Genomic DNA, 15,467 nt, shown 5'->3' with positions numbered 1-15,467 from the left:
GTAATTAATGTATAAACTTATTAACTGATTTGTTATTAATTAACTACTTGATTAAACTCTACACTTTTTTGAAATCCAACTGAAACCAAATTTGACACAGCATCTCGCCCACCATTTGAACAGTCTTAGTAAACTAAGACAACATGGTAATCTATAAATATAGTACAGCATCCCTTGGTGATTCTTCACACCTTCATGGTCAATGACGTGTCATCTTCTGAAATAATAGAGATTCACCTTGCCTCATTTTTCCATGGGGAGCAGGACAAACTTACCGCAAATATCCTGAGTTGTCACTAAGGACATTCGGTATTGCTGTTTATTCAGCCTCATGTCAAAAAACAAGCCACAGAGGACAAACATCATCTTAATGGACGAGGCGGGACGACGACAACAGACTTGGGGGATGTCAGATTGGCAGTTGTTTACCCTTGAATTTGCTTGTATATAACCATTGCTGAAAAGCAGATCACTTAACTTAAACAAGAAACAATATCTCTTCACAGTCTTCACACAATCAGCTCAGAGAGAGATCTGTGCAATTCTTCTGCAGTGGTACAGAAATAAGCCATTTTCCAGTGTAATTACACAGCAGAGGTCAGAGCTCTCATCCCTTTAGCCCGACTCATGGGTACAGGGGGGGGGGGGGGGGGGGGGGGGGGGGCAGTGTGGTTTAACCTAATCTCAAATACCTGCCCAAAGGAAGGAGCAGGCCAGACACAGGCCATTTTCATATGGGCTACCACTATGTGATGTTTTAAAGACAGGAATATCAATGAGATGAATGATATCAGCAAGGAAAACAGCAATACAATGATGTCAAACATGCAGTAGATGTTCTTCATGAGCATTTTGATCTTGCAAAGATTAAAAGAAAACACTAAGATGCTTCATGTTTGAATGTCAGAACACGCTCTTACATGGCATTTAGTTGGCTAATCTTTATGACAGAGAGATGACTTGCTTCGTGGCAAGTGAGCAGAGGAGGACAAGGGTGGGAGGGGGATAGATGGAGGGCGGGGTTTGGTTCGCAGACAAAGGAACCTACAAGGAGATGCAGGGATGGAGCTTCAGCATTCACACAGGCGGGAGGCCGTGAAAGGGGTGGGGACAGGAGGGTCGGAGGGTGATGGAGAGCCACCGTTGAACCTCCAAGCACAGGCGCATGCACGCATACAAACACTCTCGGGTAAACTAACAGCGACCCATAAATCACTCTCACTAACCGCTGTCTCAGGCTGAGTAGCTGCTATAGTGGCAAGTCATCCACGCAGCTTTTTAAAAAGTTGCACGTTGCAACATCTCATCTTCAGCAACAGCAATACATCTGACTCTGTGTCTGGTCAACATCACACTTATTTACATTTACACCCCCGGGAGGAGTTGCACACATATGAGAGGCATGGGTATATACTCAGACACTTTTACAGGCAACCTATGTCTTCTCCTATTTCATCCTTTATGGCCCCCTGGGTCCTTCTTTTTCATTAAAGTCTCATTCAGAAGCCTTCCATTATAACGGCAGAACAATTTACCATGACAATTTTTGAATTAAAGGTGAATTAAAGGTTTATCCAGCACCCATGGGCTCTATATTAACACTGAGTCAGTCTATAAAATAAATTGCACATACCTGTATAATGGTGTTATTATACTCTCATCTATTCAATTTTTACTGTTTGTGTTTTCAAGCTCCTCGCGTTTGCACTGCGTTTGCCTTTTCTCAGCACACTTGTTTGCAAATCTTTTCGAATGGTCACTTAGGTCAATTACAATCTCCCCATATGAATGGCCCTTGGGAAAAAAAATATATTTTCTAAATAGGCTTCACCTCTTTCCAATTAATTCCAGACAAACAGACAAAAGCAAGTCATTTCAATTGATCCTAAAAGCCATTTTGTAACAGGGGCCTTTTGTGGTGTGTTGCCTGGTGACGCGGGTGTGCTGTGGGGGAGGAGCAGGCTGGGTCCACTGTATCAGCCTTGTCATTCATCCAAATGATGAAAAGCTTCCTGAACCTAAGCTAATGAGGAGGTCCCAGAGAGACTGAGGAGAGAGAGATGGAGGGAGAGAGAAAAAAACGACCATCAAAGAGATAACATTTTGGAGGAAAAAAGTGCTTCCTGGACCAACTGCCGATTTAGAGGGGCAATGGGGAGTCCGTCCTACACTAGCCCCCGACAGTGAGCTCATACAAATGGTTGTCAAGCAAATAAAAAGTGAAATTTATGGAGGAAGGTAGTGTGGAGGGTACGATGGCGGCTTTATCCACTGGGAGGGCTATAAAGAGACTTCAGTAATCACACCACCCATTGCATCACAGTGGTACAAGTCAGGTCTCTGTTGTGAGAGGGACTATAACACCGCAAATTACCCCCAAAACACAAAAAGAGCATCAACATTAACAAACACTTGGAACAGAAAAACAAACAAACACTAGTCACTGGCCTTTATAAGGGGAGCATTGACTAGTCTTGGGCCATTTCAAAAACAAAACACATAACCCTGAGTGATTTATACACAATGCAGAACTCCAATGGGCTGGGAAAAGAAGAAATGGACTGGTGTCCAAACCCATCTACAATATAGTTCACCTCAAAGTTTAAGCTACTGTAGGACCTTATTATTAAAGGCTCAGTATACATACATGTATACATACATACATACATACATACATATATAGGACTCTCAACAAAAGACTGTTATTGTTAAATATTGTGAAGTAGTAGTGGACAGGATTCCTTCCGTGTGTGTTCAGAACACACAGTGTATGCATATCAGGATGTTTATGATTTTCCTGAATGAGTGTCCCACAAAATCATCAATAAAGCCTGCTCAAGAAAGCTTAACAGCCAGGGTAGGAAAGCCGTTACTCCTACTTGTGACTAGCAGAAATATGTGTTTTTACATCATGAGACACAAGGTAAAGTACAAGATCCCGAGTCAGACTGGAGGTCATCAACCACAACTCCGATTATTTGACTTCTAGAGTTAGGGCATCGTTTCATGTTCTGCAAACCCATCTGAAAACACAGTCAAACTAAAAGTGAAATACCAGCATTATTATTCTAAGACAAAATACAGAGTAATAGGCATAATAATAGGCATCGATGGGTAACACAAGGACATTTTTCATTGAGACATGTTTATCTTTCGAGTTCCTGGAGGATTCATTTGACAGTGATGGATTCTTGCTGCCTTGACAGAATGAGACTCCACCAAGGAGTTACAAGGCCTACTCACTCAATGCCTCGCCAAAAGACTGTTTAACACACCGCAAATGTCAGAGGTCAGGGGTCAGAATGTGACTTTCTGTAATCCTTGGGTGCCCTCTTAATCAATACAAGTCAAAAGGAAAGGCTGGAGAGGTCTGTAGGAGAGCAAAGTCCAGCCAAATCACTATCATTCCACCAAGAATGATTTTTTTTTTTTTTAACATGGGGCTACAATCTGACCTTTGAAAAGAAAAACTCTATGGCAGCGCCTTAAAAGGTTGCATGTGTGTGACAGCGCCGAGCAATGAGACAAAGTGACTTTTGCCTTCAGCTAGTGAGACGTCTGCGCTAACCTCCCTATCCCACTGAGTGGAAAAGCTGTATTGGCCACAACAGCACAGCAGTAAGCCGTCTACACATAGCCCAGGAATCAACAGGCTTCCATGAGCTTTTGTCCATCTCTTTGTTAAAGAATATACACGACAGATGCTCGGGAAAAAAAGCCATAACTCAGCACAGTGCGGAACAGTACAGTATCGCAGCTCAGTGTGTCCACTGGGGAATGCGCAACATCCTTGGATGCCTTTGATTTAAGTGGAGACGTGCACTTTATGTATGTGAGAGACAAGAGGAGTGATGAAGACAGATAGTCAGACTCTCACTCTCTGATATGATACAGCTGTTGTTGATAAACCACAGCAACAATACTGGGAACTTTTGAACTGTTGATGCGACTTCAAATCAAGCCAGAGAGAATTTATCTTAATGCCTTCAACACGGAGCGGGTTGCTGGGTTTCTTCAGGCTTAATGCACTCTTACAAAGCAGCATGGAGACTCCCAGCATGAGCACTTGTTAATGCTGCACTCAAAGGCCTTGAATTTCTGAGCAGGACTGTAGATGAGCACCACAAAGTTCATTAAACTCAAAGAAAGATATTAAAATATTCAAATGACTCCACACCCAGGGATATTAAGTACATTTACATGCACAGCGATAACCCGATTATACTGGGCCTGGACTCAAATGTGATTACTTTCAGCGATGTTTCAATTACGATGTTAAGAGTTGTAGAGGATATGGATCACTAATAATCACTCATAATCCAAATTTTGTAAGTGGCTATCGCTGCAGCTTCTGCTGGTGTCATAACTGCATTGTTCAACCAGGATTTCTTAACACGATGACAAAACAATCGGGCCCAGAAAAAGTATTATGTTAGTATCTCCAAATAAGATCATTTAGGCTGATGAAGTCAAAATCTCATGACTGATAACATTTAATATCAAACAAAAAAACAATCATAACCATGGCCAATCATGTTTGTAGGGACACAGTATGGGGTGACTAACAAGCCAAACGTAAAGGAAAATGGACACATTTAAACCCAATTAGGTTTACAGTGAGGACATGTGTACACAAACCTGTTTATACTTTCCCCGAAAAGCGAACACAGCCCTTTAAAATCTAAAAGCCAAAGACCAAAATAGGAGACTTACTGGCTGCCTGAATGCGGGCCTTACGGCTCACCACCAGCCCAAAGGAGTTCTCGGCCACGCACTCGTAGTCGCCCTCATCAGACGAGCCATCGGACTTGGTTTTCTGGAAGTGACCGATCAGGAGCGAGCCATTGATGAAGGTGGTGTGATGCTGGTCCTGAGATAAAAGGAGGCCGTTGTGCCTCCACTGTGTCGTAATGGGGGGGATGCCGTCCACCTGGCAGTGGAGCATGAGGGGCTGCTCCTGTACAGCGATGATGTCGCTGGGCTCCAGGGTGAAGGAGAGCTCCGCTTCACACTTCACACCTGAACACACACACATAAACACAAATGGTCATCGTGTTATTGAGCATGAATATTTATTCTGGAGCAGAACAGTAATTTAAACCGTTTAACATAAATGTTTCACTTTAATTTCTCCTCAAGTGGCTTTAAGGTTGTTAAAATACATTTCATTACTTGCTGGAGCCTAAGTGAGTAAAATATCAAACTCAATTCTAAAATCAACAAGAGGCTATAATCCAAATAGTTTAAATTGAGTTATGTGATCTCTCATCTCTCAAATATGTTGTACATTTCACACATCCTGTTATTTTCTGACTAGTAACTGAGGCTTGTATGTCTTTGCTCATCCACTCGCTCCATTTCGATACGGATTTATTACTATCCAGGGTCAAAGGGGAATGTGACAGTAATACATGTGAACCCTGAATCCTAAACAAACAGAAATGACTGCTCCCGATGTCACGTCACTGAAAGCAGCTCACCAGGCCCCACAGCTCATGAATCAAAAGCCTTGACTGAGCTCCCTCCAGGCTACAGTCAGTGGGGAATTCATAGGCTATAGATTGAATGTATCCAGAGTATGAGTTCTCATGAGCACACACACAAACATACATAGGGCCCTGTGTATGCTGTACCTTTGAACCGGTGGCAGCCACGTTGTCACCGTGATTCCTGTTTTTTCTTTTCCGTCCATCAACACTAAACCATGCACCAACTAAACGCCTCAGATCAGTTATGTTCTGCGCAGTGATGCTGCTTTCCACTCGATAATGAGGAGAGGTGAAGTGATTTTCTGTATTTGTGGTTGCTGAGGGTAAAGAGGGGGAAGTGGGAGAACAATAAATAAAGGATGTAAACAGCCTGACCTGACTTGGTACTATAAAAGAGGAGCTTTGCGGGCTCTCCTGGTATCATGTTTCAGCTGCTGATGGACTAAGCACTACCAGTCTCTGCCCCGGGCCCTGGAATCTGGCGGGAGGGGGCCTAGGGGAGGGCAGTGAGGGGGGCAAAGCACAAGGGTCAAAATAGAGAACCTTTGGCTAAGTCCCTCAAATTCCACCCCCCCCCCCAAACAAAAATACTTCCCCTTAGGTGCAGACAAGGAATTTACTGACGCACTCCTCCATGAAGATCACATATGGAGTATAATGCAAAGAAACATTTCCTCTTTCTCTCGTCTTGCTCCGTATCCCTTTTTATATGTCCCCCCCTCCTCTTTTTTTCACTCAACAAGCACGGTAAGTAAAATGGCCATGGGACCAAAGAGACATCAGTGCTACCACTTGGGAAAAACAAGGGGGTGGCGGTGGAGAAAATATTTAACCCTTAGCTGGCAGGCAGTGATCCCGCTGCCTGGGCTGCTGCTGTCCAAACTGATGCTGGCCACTGAGCTCCATTTGCTTTGGTCCAAAAAAGATCCCGTTTTCACACAGGAAGCAGCCAATAGAGAGAAAAAAAAAACCAGATAGTACACAAAGAGCATACAGCCACACATCCAGTCAGTCACTCTTCATGTTTTGATTAAAAGATGGTTAAGCGAGTATTGTGGAAAAATGTGAGGACTCAATTCAACCTTTCTTTGTTTAGATTGACTAAAATACAGTGGAGGCTTTTTATTTTAAGCTGTCAAATCAAATTAGTCAACGTTATCAAGCTCTGCAGAAAACAGGATAATGTCAACTCTGTGTTCAATTTCATTAATTTGGAGTTGATTGATCCTGTATATGCTTCCATTAGCCGGGAACAATGTGAAAGTGCCTGGGCTGTGGCTCTCCTATGAGGAATAAAGCATGTTGCTATAGAGCGACTGGGTAATTTAATTTTCAGCTCTGGGTGGGTAGAAGGTTACAAGCAAGAAAGGTCAGAGAAAATAATTTTGAACACAACAATGAATCATTACAGAGATCCACTGAGACAATGGAGATAAGACGACAAAAGGAATGAAGGGGGGGGGATAGCTGGATTTTTCACTCTGTGTGGTTTAGGTTAAGGTCATCTGTGAATGTTGAGCATCCAGATGGCAGAGGGAGAGGAGAGCACAGCTGTAGGAACTGCTGTCCAGAAACACGTATATCCACACGTGCTCACAGACATGAATCTATACGGGCGTGGATTTCATGGTGAGATACACACACATGCACACACACACACACACACACCCCAATGCTCTTTTCCACGCAGGGGAAAGAGACACTAGCGTGCAGGATTACCGCGTGAGACCAGAGACAAGTGTTGGCTAAGTGTGGCTCATGCCCCGGCTTACTATTGACAGATAAGTGTGGTTAGCTGGCACAAAGGTTTACTGCTGCCACAGTAAAGAGAGGATCACACAGCAGCTACTGACAGACTGATGTAGTTAGCAGACACAAGCGCCACTGACGGAGCTGAGTGAGCTTATAGGACACACCGCAGGCTCCTCACAGGAGGCAGCGCGGGGATACGATGGTGACACGACTGCTGCGCATCATATGTTGTGGTAACCCTACGACAACACTGCTGCGTGGATTTACTAAAGGCCTAGGGCAGCAGCAGCAGCAGCAGCAGCAGCAGCAGCAGCCAGCATTTGTTTTCATTATCGATTATACGTTTGTCTGTGAGACAGTGAAAAATACTGTTTATGAAAATACTTAAGTATTATCTTGTAAATACAAGATCATATTGTGAAAGGGCAGTATAGAGTTATGGAATAAGAGTTGAACTAAATTGCCCTCTTTCACCTTTATGTTGCTGCTCTTTCGCCATACTGTACATCCTTGTTACCACACCAATCAATACTAAATCTGCTATGACAGGCTGCTGCGCCCATCAAGTTAGTTTTGTTTGAAATGCGGAATAATGTTTTGTGCGGTGGACAAGGATTGTGGATTTATCCTGTTAAAAGGGGAAAAGCTGAAGCAGCATTTCCACTTTGAAGAGATGAAAGCATGCCACCCACGTTCCATGTGAGTGGTGGGTATTAAATAAACCTATAAGACTTACAGGAATATTCAATACACTTTTTTGAAGTGTTTTTTTTCCTGCTTGCACAGCAAAATGTCTACACTTGCATTAGATAAAGCGATGAAATTCCCTTAAAAAGCCCCCCTGGTCCAAATGATCTATTAAAATGAACATTCACAAGACAGCTCCATTTCTTTTCTATGAAGCCTATAAAATTTCTTCCGGGGAGACTTGCATTTCCTCCTATGGGCTTCTGCTTGATACATGAATAAATAAATCAATAACCCTCTTTTCTAGTTACCTGTAAAACTCACGGGCATGTAGTTTCAAAAGATTCTGCTAATCACCTGTTAGAGTAGCAGCAGCTCGGTAATGATTACACAGAAATTATAGTAACATGGGCAACAGTGAAGTGCGTCACAAGAATGCTGAGAAACAGTGCACATGCTGGCAAGAGCGTAGATGTAAAGGGCAGCTGCTTCACAGTTCACCTCTCTTGGTCATTTTCTCCCCTCACACTATTGTCGTTCTGTAACTGTCCTTATCCCACTCATTCTGAATACATTCAGGTAGCTCAAGGTTCAAAATAACAACAAGCTGGAACCTAAGAAGAAGCTTGAAAGACACAAGTGGTCACTGCCTATGACGAACCAATATTTTCTTCTGATTAGATCTATTGGATTTTCCCCTAAGAGTTTGACCCCTTCCGTCCATGAGAGATGTAACTCAGATATTTATCTTAATGCGTCTGTCACTTGTATGATCTCTGCTTAAGATGTCATAAAAAAAAAGCCCCTTTATCGAAATGGAATCTAATCTCCGCGGCAGAGAAGCACTTGAAACAGCTTAATTTCTTAGATGCCATTGGTGGATTGGAAATACAGCCATCACAGTCGTGTTTCTGAAGCTTTTTTTTGTGCCAGGTTCTCTGACTGAAAAATGTTATGAGCCACGGTGCACTGGCCTTTTATGATTCCAGTAAGGGCCTTTGTGGGTCCCTGTGTGGTGTGCTTCGCAAATACTTCAATACGGTCTCCTGCCTTTGAATTAAGGGGGGCCTCTTATTGAGAGAGAGAGAAACTGTCTATCAAAGTGGACATTGGGTAGAAAATGAAAATTCGACAAAAAAGGAAAGGGATAGTCTTGACATTTAACCTGTACAGGCAATAACTACCATCTATCCTTGGAGCAATAATCACTGCCGTGTCGCCCTGCCACAGGGAGGTGTGCTGTGAGGACCAACCACCCAACAGCTCCATCACCTTTAAAAGTCCCCTGATAATGAAATGACACTCCATCTACTTATGATGCCTTTTAAAGTTCACTTGAGGAGTTAACAACTGGATATGTTAATGGCTTTTGAGTAGTAAAGGGCAACCGCGGATTTCAATTCAACAGCCTGCAAAACCTATCCATGTGTGGTTTAATTAAGTTTTCTGAAGTGTTCAAAACACTAATTACAGTTTTAGGCTTCATTGAATGACATCAAGACCACGTGGTTGAATAGAACATGGGATAAGTTGCTCTAATTCTGCATCCGTACTGTAACTGAGACACCTGATTAAAGAGGGGCAGCCATGAGGAGAGCTGGAAAAAACCCACTTTGGATAAGACACCACCACTGATGAGTTTTCTGCTCAACTTCTACTGCCACACTAAAAATGAGACTTTCTCCATGCACCACAGGAAAACTTTTCAGTAGATCTGTTTGTAACACTCTTCTAATCGTGTTCCTTTCAACAACAACAACAACAACAACAACAACAACAAAAGCAATGATGGAAAGGATCCAGCAGCTCTGCAGACCGGGTCACACGAGGCTGCCGTGCGTCCTTGCAGTGCAGCCTGGTGCAGCCGGGAGCTCCAGCACCGGTGCAGCTGAAGCAAAGATTTCAAAGTTGAATGCACCAAGAACGTTGAACATACAAGCATGAAATGAGTAACCTGCAGGGGTTACGTGCACAATGCTGCAGCACTGGTCTGAACACTGACATCTACTACTGATCCTAGCAGACTCCCGGAGAGTGGCCAACTTCAGGGTTACCGGTCAGCGCGGCGCTCATCGCCGCCTGCAGCCTGCAGCCCGCAGCCTGCACCAGCCTGCAGCCTGCGGGTCGTCAATTCAAAAACGACATCACACACCCGTGCAACAACGGCCCCGGCTTCATTAAGGGCGATGCCACTTACCGGTCAAAGAGTTGAGGAGCGCTCCCAACAAGCAGAGGACGAGGCGGCGGCGCCTTGTGGGTGCCATGAAGACACTTGGAATATCCCAGCACATGCAGCAAACAAAGTGCGGTGGACACACGAGGGTTGCAAAAACAAAAAGACACGCACAAGAAAAGAAAAAAACCCCGATCAAAACACACAGGTATCCAGCTTCGTGCGGCTACGACATGTCCCGACCTACGGGGCGACGCTCCGGTGGCTCGCTGGGGTCGAACACGCTTTCGCCATTTTAACCATCTATTAGGGATCTGTCAGCATCCAGCTCTCTGTCCCTCTCCTCCTCCCTCACTCTCAGCCTGCTGTATCCTAAAGAACCCCCCACCTCTCTCTCTCTCTCTCTCTCTCTCTCTCCCTCACACACACACACACACACACACACTCTCGGAACAAAAGAGCCGACGGCTGACTGCCTCCCTCTCCCAACGCACGAGAAGAAACCTGCGAAAGCTGCATGATTTTGACATGTCAACACATCGGCCACTATACCAGCAATACATCTACATACACGTGCTTTAATAACTATACTAACAGGCCTAATAACGGCGATGGGGTTGGTGATAACAATGAATGAAAGGAGGGGATATCAGTGGCCATAATAACGGGACTATGATGTGATGATATTAATTATAATTCTAATAGCCTATTGATAGTAACCCCCGTGATTTCCAGTATAAATAAACAGACTTTGTTCACAACATGGGGGGTTTCTCTTTTGTCATTGGCTGCACAGGTTGACAGAAATCCAACCTGTGATGAAACAAATACTGACAAAACAACACCACCAACGAGGCACTTGGCCCAACACCTGACACGTGTTGTTTGAATAAAAACGAAAACAAAACTGTGAACAACGTTATGAAATGTCGTGTAGTGGATGTGTTTTATTTAAAGCTGGTGGTTCAGCACAAGTGAACCTGATGCGGTGAATAAACAAGGAGCCCCCCCGCAATTACAACAAAGGAGCCGTCGTTTAGCTGTACGCGAGCTCCCCCTAGTGGCAAAACCGTGGTCACTGTCTGATCTGGTCCCATTAATGAGGTTAATGTATGATCAACTGAACTAACACATTAATGGAAAAAAATTGATGTACTATATTTATACATAATCACAACAGTTACCAATTAAATAAATGATTCATCGTTTCAGCTCCTGATACAATCATGACTCAAAAAAATCTTCTAAACACTACATATACATATGATGGGACACAATTTTAAATCAAGGACCAGTAAAAGGTAGATACTACTACAGAATCATCTCTTTTAAGAGCCAAGCTACAAACAGTTTAAGCCCGTGATATAATCAGCCTGTTTTATGTAACTGACACAGCTGAAAACATCTGCTATTTTCCTGACACCTATAACTGCTCGTGACGATGAAACTGAAAGCTCAAATAGGCATGTAACTCAGCTCTCGCAACTTCTAAATATTAGTTAATTCCTAGATATTAGAGCAGCTTTTTTTGTCACAGAATGTAGTGGTGCTGTTACTTAAAGATATATAATGATGCCAATATTAGTACATACATGTATGGATTAAATAGGAGGCCAAAATGACAGAATCAGAGGCCTCCTGAGCCCTTGAGCCCCTTCAGAACCTGTGTATGAAGTGATTGTTAGAAATTCAACAAAACAACAAAGAGGTGCAAAACAGGTAAACAATAAATGTGGCCTTTTGGCATTTATATCAACAAATTGTTTAGAAAAAGATGCAATGTGTGCATGCAGATGAAAAATGAGCACACAGAGGCTTGCGTCTTGCTCCCATGTCTGTGCCCAAGGATTCATAAGGGAACATGTTATGAAACAATGTGATCCTCTAACACTAACCACAAAAAAAGGGCACATGATGGAAGGGCTCTCCTATATATTGTAATATTATATGACAAATGGAAACTGATTGACAACAAACCTTTTTGTTACTTTTAAATTAGTTAGCAGTCACATTATTAGTATTTTCAAATTCTTTGATTTTACTGAGAAAAAAAATGAGAATAGACAAAACGCATGAAAATTAAGAAAAACCTCTTCATCAATTTGGCAACACATGCTGTTAATTCACACGTCACAACCAAATAGACAAACGTGCTGCAAGTAGTCAGGTCAAATCACATTTATTCATATAGCACATTTTAAAAAAATCATAACAAAGGAAGACCAATACAATGCAGTAAAAGACAAATAAGATAAGAAAATTAAAATGAAAGATGGACATTAACAGAATCACTAGACAAACCCAGGCTGAATAAACCAAGATTAGGATTTAAAATTATATAGTGCAGAAGGACCTGATGTTGAGACTATTCCAGACCTTGGGAGCTGCAACAAAAAAAGTCTGGTCGTTTCAGGACGAGAATGGGGGACTGACAGGAGTTGTTGTGAAGATGAACTAAGTGACCTGGGGAAGGATGTGGAATCAGGAGATTAGTGATATACTAGACCATTAAGAGCTTCTTTAAAAAAAAAATCAATTCTGTTTTTAAAAGGTAACCAATGCAGGCTTGCCAGAACACGAAAGATATGTTGCCTTTCGTTAAGTACCAATTATAGCTGGTCCTAAAAAGCAGCTGCTTTCTGGACCATTTGTTATCGGGAGAGGGTGGAATTGGTCATATACAGAGAGTTGCATTAATCTAGCCGAGAGATGATAAAAGCTCAGCGGACTGTTTGGTCTCTTATATTAACACAGCTGTAATTTAGCTCAGATTCTGAGCCTAAAGGAGCTTGAATAAGGGACCAAGCACATTGCTCAGGTTATAACAGAGGTAGGAGGTCAAATAAAATGACTTCTGTTTTGTTTTAATTCAGTTGCAGGAATGTCCTGGACAGCATTTGATATCATCTAAGCAGTCAAATGGCTCTTTAATCGAGCAGGCGTTGTCCTGTGTAACTGGTTAGTAAAACTGTGTGTCATCTGCATAGCATAATAAAGAATGTGTTTCAGAAAGATTGAACCAAGAAAGTGATGGAAAAGTTCATTTTCTTTTTAACTGAAAGGGTTCTGACTCTCAGATATGAGGCAAACCATTTCAATACTAGAGTCTATAACCCAACTTTGACCTCCAGCCGTTTGAGAAGAAGTCATGGTCGATAGTGTCAAAATTTTCCCACAAAAATAAAATGACTCAAGGATGTCATTGCGTACCTTCAACAGAGTGATGTTCTGTGCTGAGCACTAATGTTGAAAGAGGGAGCACAGGCAGAAAATGTTTGCGGCGGCAGACTGAACGGCATGTTAACAGACGAATCAGAGTCACATGGTGAGATAGAAGATCTAATCTGTCAGTTTTACAGATGAAGAACTCCAGAAACAAACGTTTGCCTTTTTGCATGGACTGTATATAAAAAGGTGCACTCAGGTAGCAGGTGTGGGTGGGCGCATGCCCCACCCTCTTATCCAGAAATGGTTACTTCTGGTTTCCTAAAAAAAAAAAAAAAAATGGCGCGGGTCAAAATGACAAACTCGTGGCTCAAAAACGCCACGTCACAAACCAAAGGGGGACGTCACGGTGGGGCGCAACTTGGATGTGAGCGCATGTATTATTAAATGTATTGGTCTGTGTTATATACTTGCATAATTGTGTTTTCTTAAATTGCAGTGAATTGGGCACGCAGGGCCACCGTATCGTACAATTCAACGATTACCCCATTTCCGGTCAACATCCGATAAATGTATCATCTTGACCCCAAAACTCTGAACGTTCCCTGATTCCCGTTAGCTAACATACCAACATGTTGGTTGTCGTCCAGCGTGTAGCGTCCCGTCGCAGTTAAGTCGTTTTTGTTTATATTGTCAAAGTGGTGATGTTTGCGCAGAGGGCTCTACTGTACACACACACACATATATATATAAATAACAATTGTTGTATATTAACGATACGGCTAGCTTTGCAATACGTTTAAAACGGTTAACGTATTAGCATGCTAGCGTGTTAGCATGGTATGGCCAGTAGAGCTAGCTGGGCGCTAATTCTGTAAAAAAACAAAAAAAACAACAACAACGAATAACTGCCAAGTTAGGGTGTTAGAGAAGTGAAGCTGTTGACCTGTTAGTGGCGTGGATGATAAGTCCGAGGTGGTTGTCAGTCACACTCGCTGTGCTGCGAGGGTCGCTCACGGGGAAACAACAGTCAGACTAAAAGTTGAGACGTCTCACTCTGCCTCAAACCGATGGACCAGAACGACAGGCCCGAGCAGAAGATATCAAAAAAACTCACTCAATCATTTCTAAAGAGCAGTGCTTGTCTGGCAGTGGAGCACAGATCTCAAGTACAGTTCTGAAGCTCTTCAACTTTGAGCGTTTCCATTCGGCATTTTATTCTGCTCCTTTTTTGTTAGGCTGTTTACTCTTCACTTCTTAGGTTAAGATTGTACATGGCAACCCTGGATAAGCTTAAACTGATGCGATTCACGTTAAACCAATTGTTCTGGTCGGGACTGGGGCTGCAGCTGTTGATTATTTCATCTATTAAACATTTTTGTCTATCAAAAATGGGCCAAAGTCACATCTTTAAAATGTCATGTTATGTATGAATCAGGGCCCCAAGCCCCTAGAGAAATTCTGTTCACTTTTTAAAAAAGATTTATGACAAGAAAACCATAAATCTGCCCATGTGAGTATCTGGAGCCGGAACATTTTGGCAATTTTGCTTCAAAAGGGACTAAAAACTTTTGATAACATTCTGGCAAATTTACCTTTCTAGACTTTTGTGATGATTTCTTATTAATAGCTGTTTAAAACACGACAAGGGAATTGACCTATATCAGCCTAAATGATCCTCCATTTTTTTGGTAAAATGGAGGAAAGTCCAAAAAGAATCGATAGAAACATTCTCTGGTTGGGAGCCTACTGAACTTACTAATGGTGCGTTGTGTATTTACTGACTCCAGCTCGGTCAGCTACTGCTCAATGGTTACGTTCTGAAGCGTTAGTTTTAACAATATAATAACATCTTAGGCTGTGATACAGTATATCAGTCACAGGGTCCTTTTACTTTTGATGTGCATCTCTATCTTTTCACCGCAATGTTAACATTTTTACTATACAGTAAAGAACCTGAGGTACACCCCTGACAACGAGGCTCGAAAATAATAGGGGGATTTACATGTTGTTGTTGTTTTTTCTGCAATAGTCTTCACTGCCGGCTTATTAATCAGGGAGTTTGGGATTTGTGGCCAGGCCCTCCATTAAGGGAGCTTCGGTATCGGCTGGCAACAGCAGGTGTTGTTTTGGTTCAGGATGTTGTACATCAATTGAGAACATCATCGGTATTCGTTCAATCTGCTGAGTGGAGCATTTTA

The 15,467-nt window shown here is 42.6% G+C and overlaps 2 protein-coding genes across 2 annotated transcripts in view; one reads left to right on the top strand and one right to left on the bottom strand.

Annotated features, from left to right (window-relative positions):
* igdcc3 (immunoglobulin superfamily, DCC subclass, member 3) overlaps positions 1-10,479 on the bottom strand; it is a 56,147-nt gene extending 45,668 nt beyond the window's left edge. Inside the window, exons 1-2 of the mRNA XM_035628707.2 lie at positions 10,126-10,479; positions 4,714-5,019 (exon numbers count right to left, since the gene is read on the bottom strand). Of these exons, the coding sequence (XP_035484600.2) occupies positions 4,714-5,019; positions 10,126-10,219 (400 nt within the window). The 5' untranslated portion in view covers positions 10,220-10,479. The remainder of the gene's footprint in view (positions 1-4,713; positions 5,020-10,125) is intronic.
* A 3,404-nt stretch (positions 10,480-13,883) lies between these two features.
* Positions 13,884-15,467, top strand: part of ano5b (anoctamin 5b) — a 27,293-nt gene continuing 25,709 nt past the window's right edge. Inside the window, exon 1 of the mRNA XM_035628324.2 lies at positions 13,884-13,935. Within this exon, the coding sequence (XP_035484217.1) occupies positions 13,899-13,935 (37 nt within the window). The 5' untranslated portion in view covers positions 13,884-13,898. The remainder of the gene's footprint in view (positions 13,936-15,467) is intronic.

This window comes from Scophthalmus maximus, chromosome 4 (assembly GCF_022379125.1).
Source record: "Scophthalmus maximus strain ysfricsl-2021 chromosome 4, ASM2237912v1, whole genome shotgun sequence".
Classification (NCBI taxonomy): Eukaryota; Metazoa; Chordata; class Actinopteri; order Pleuronectiformes; family Scophthalmidae; genus Scophthalmus; species Scophthalmus maximus.
The sequence above is the reverse complement of the archived record's forward strand: the minus strand, read 5'-3'. Positions and strand labels throughout refer to the sequence as shown.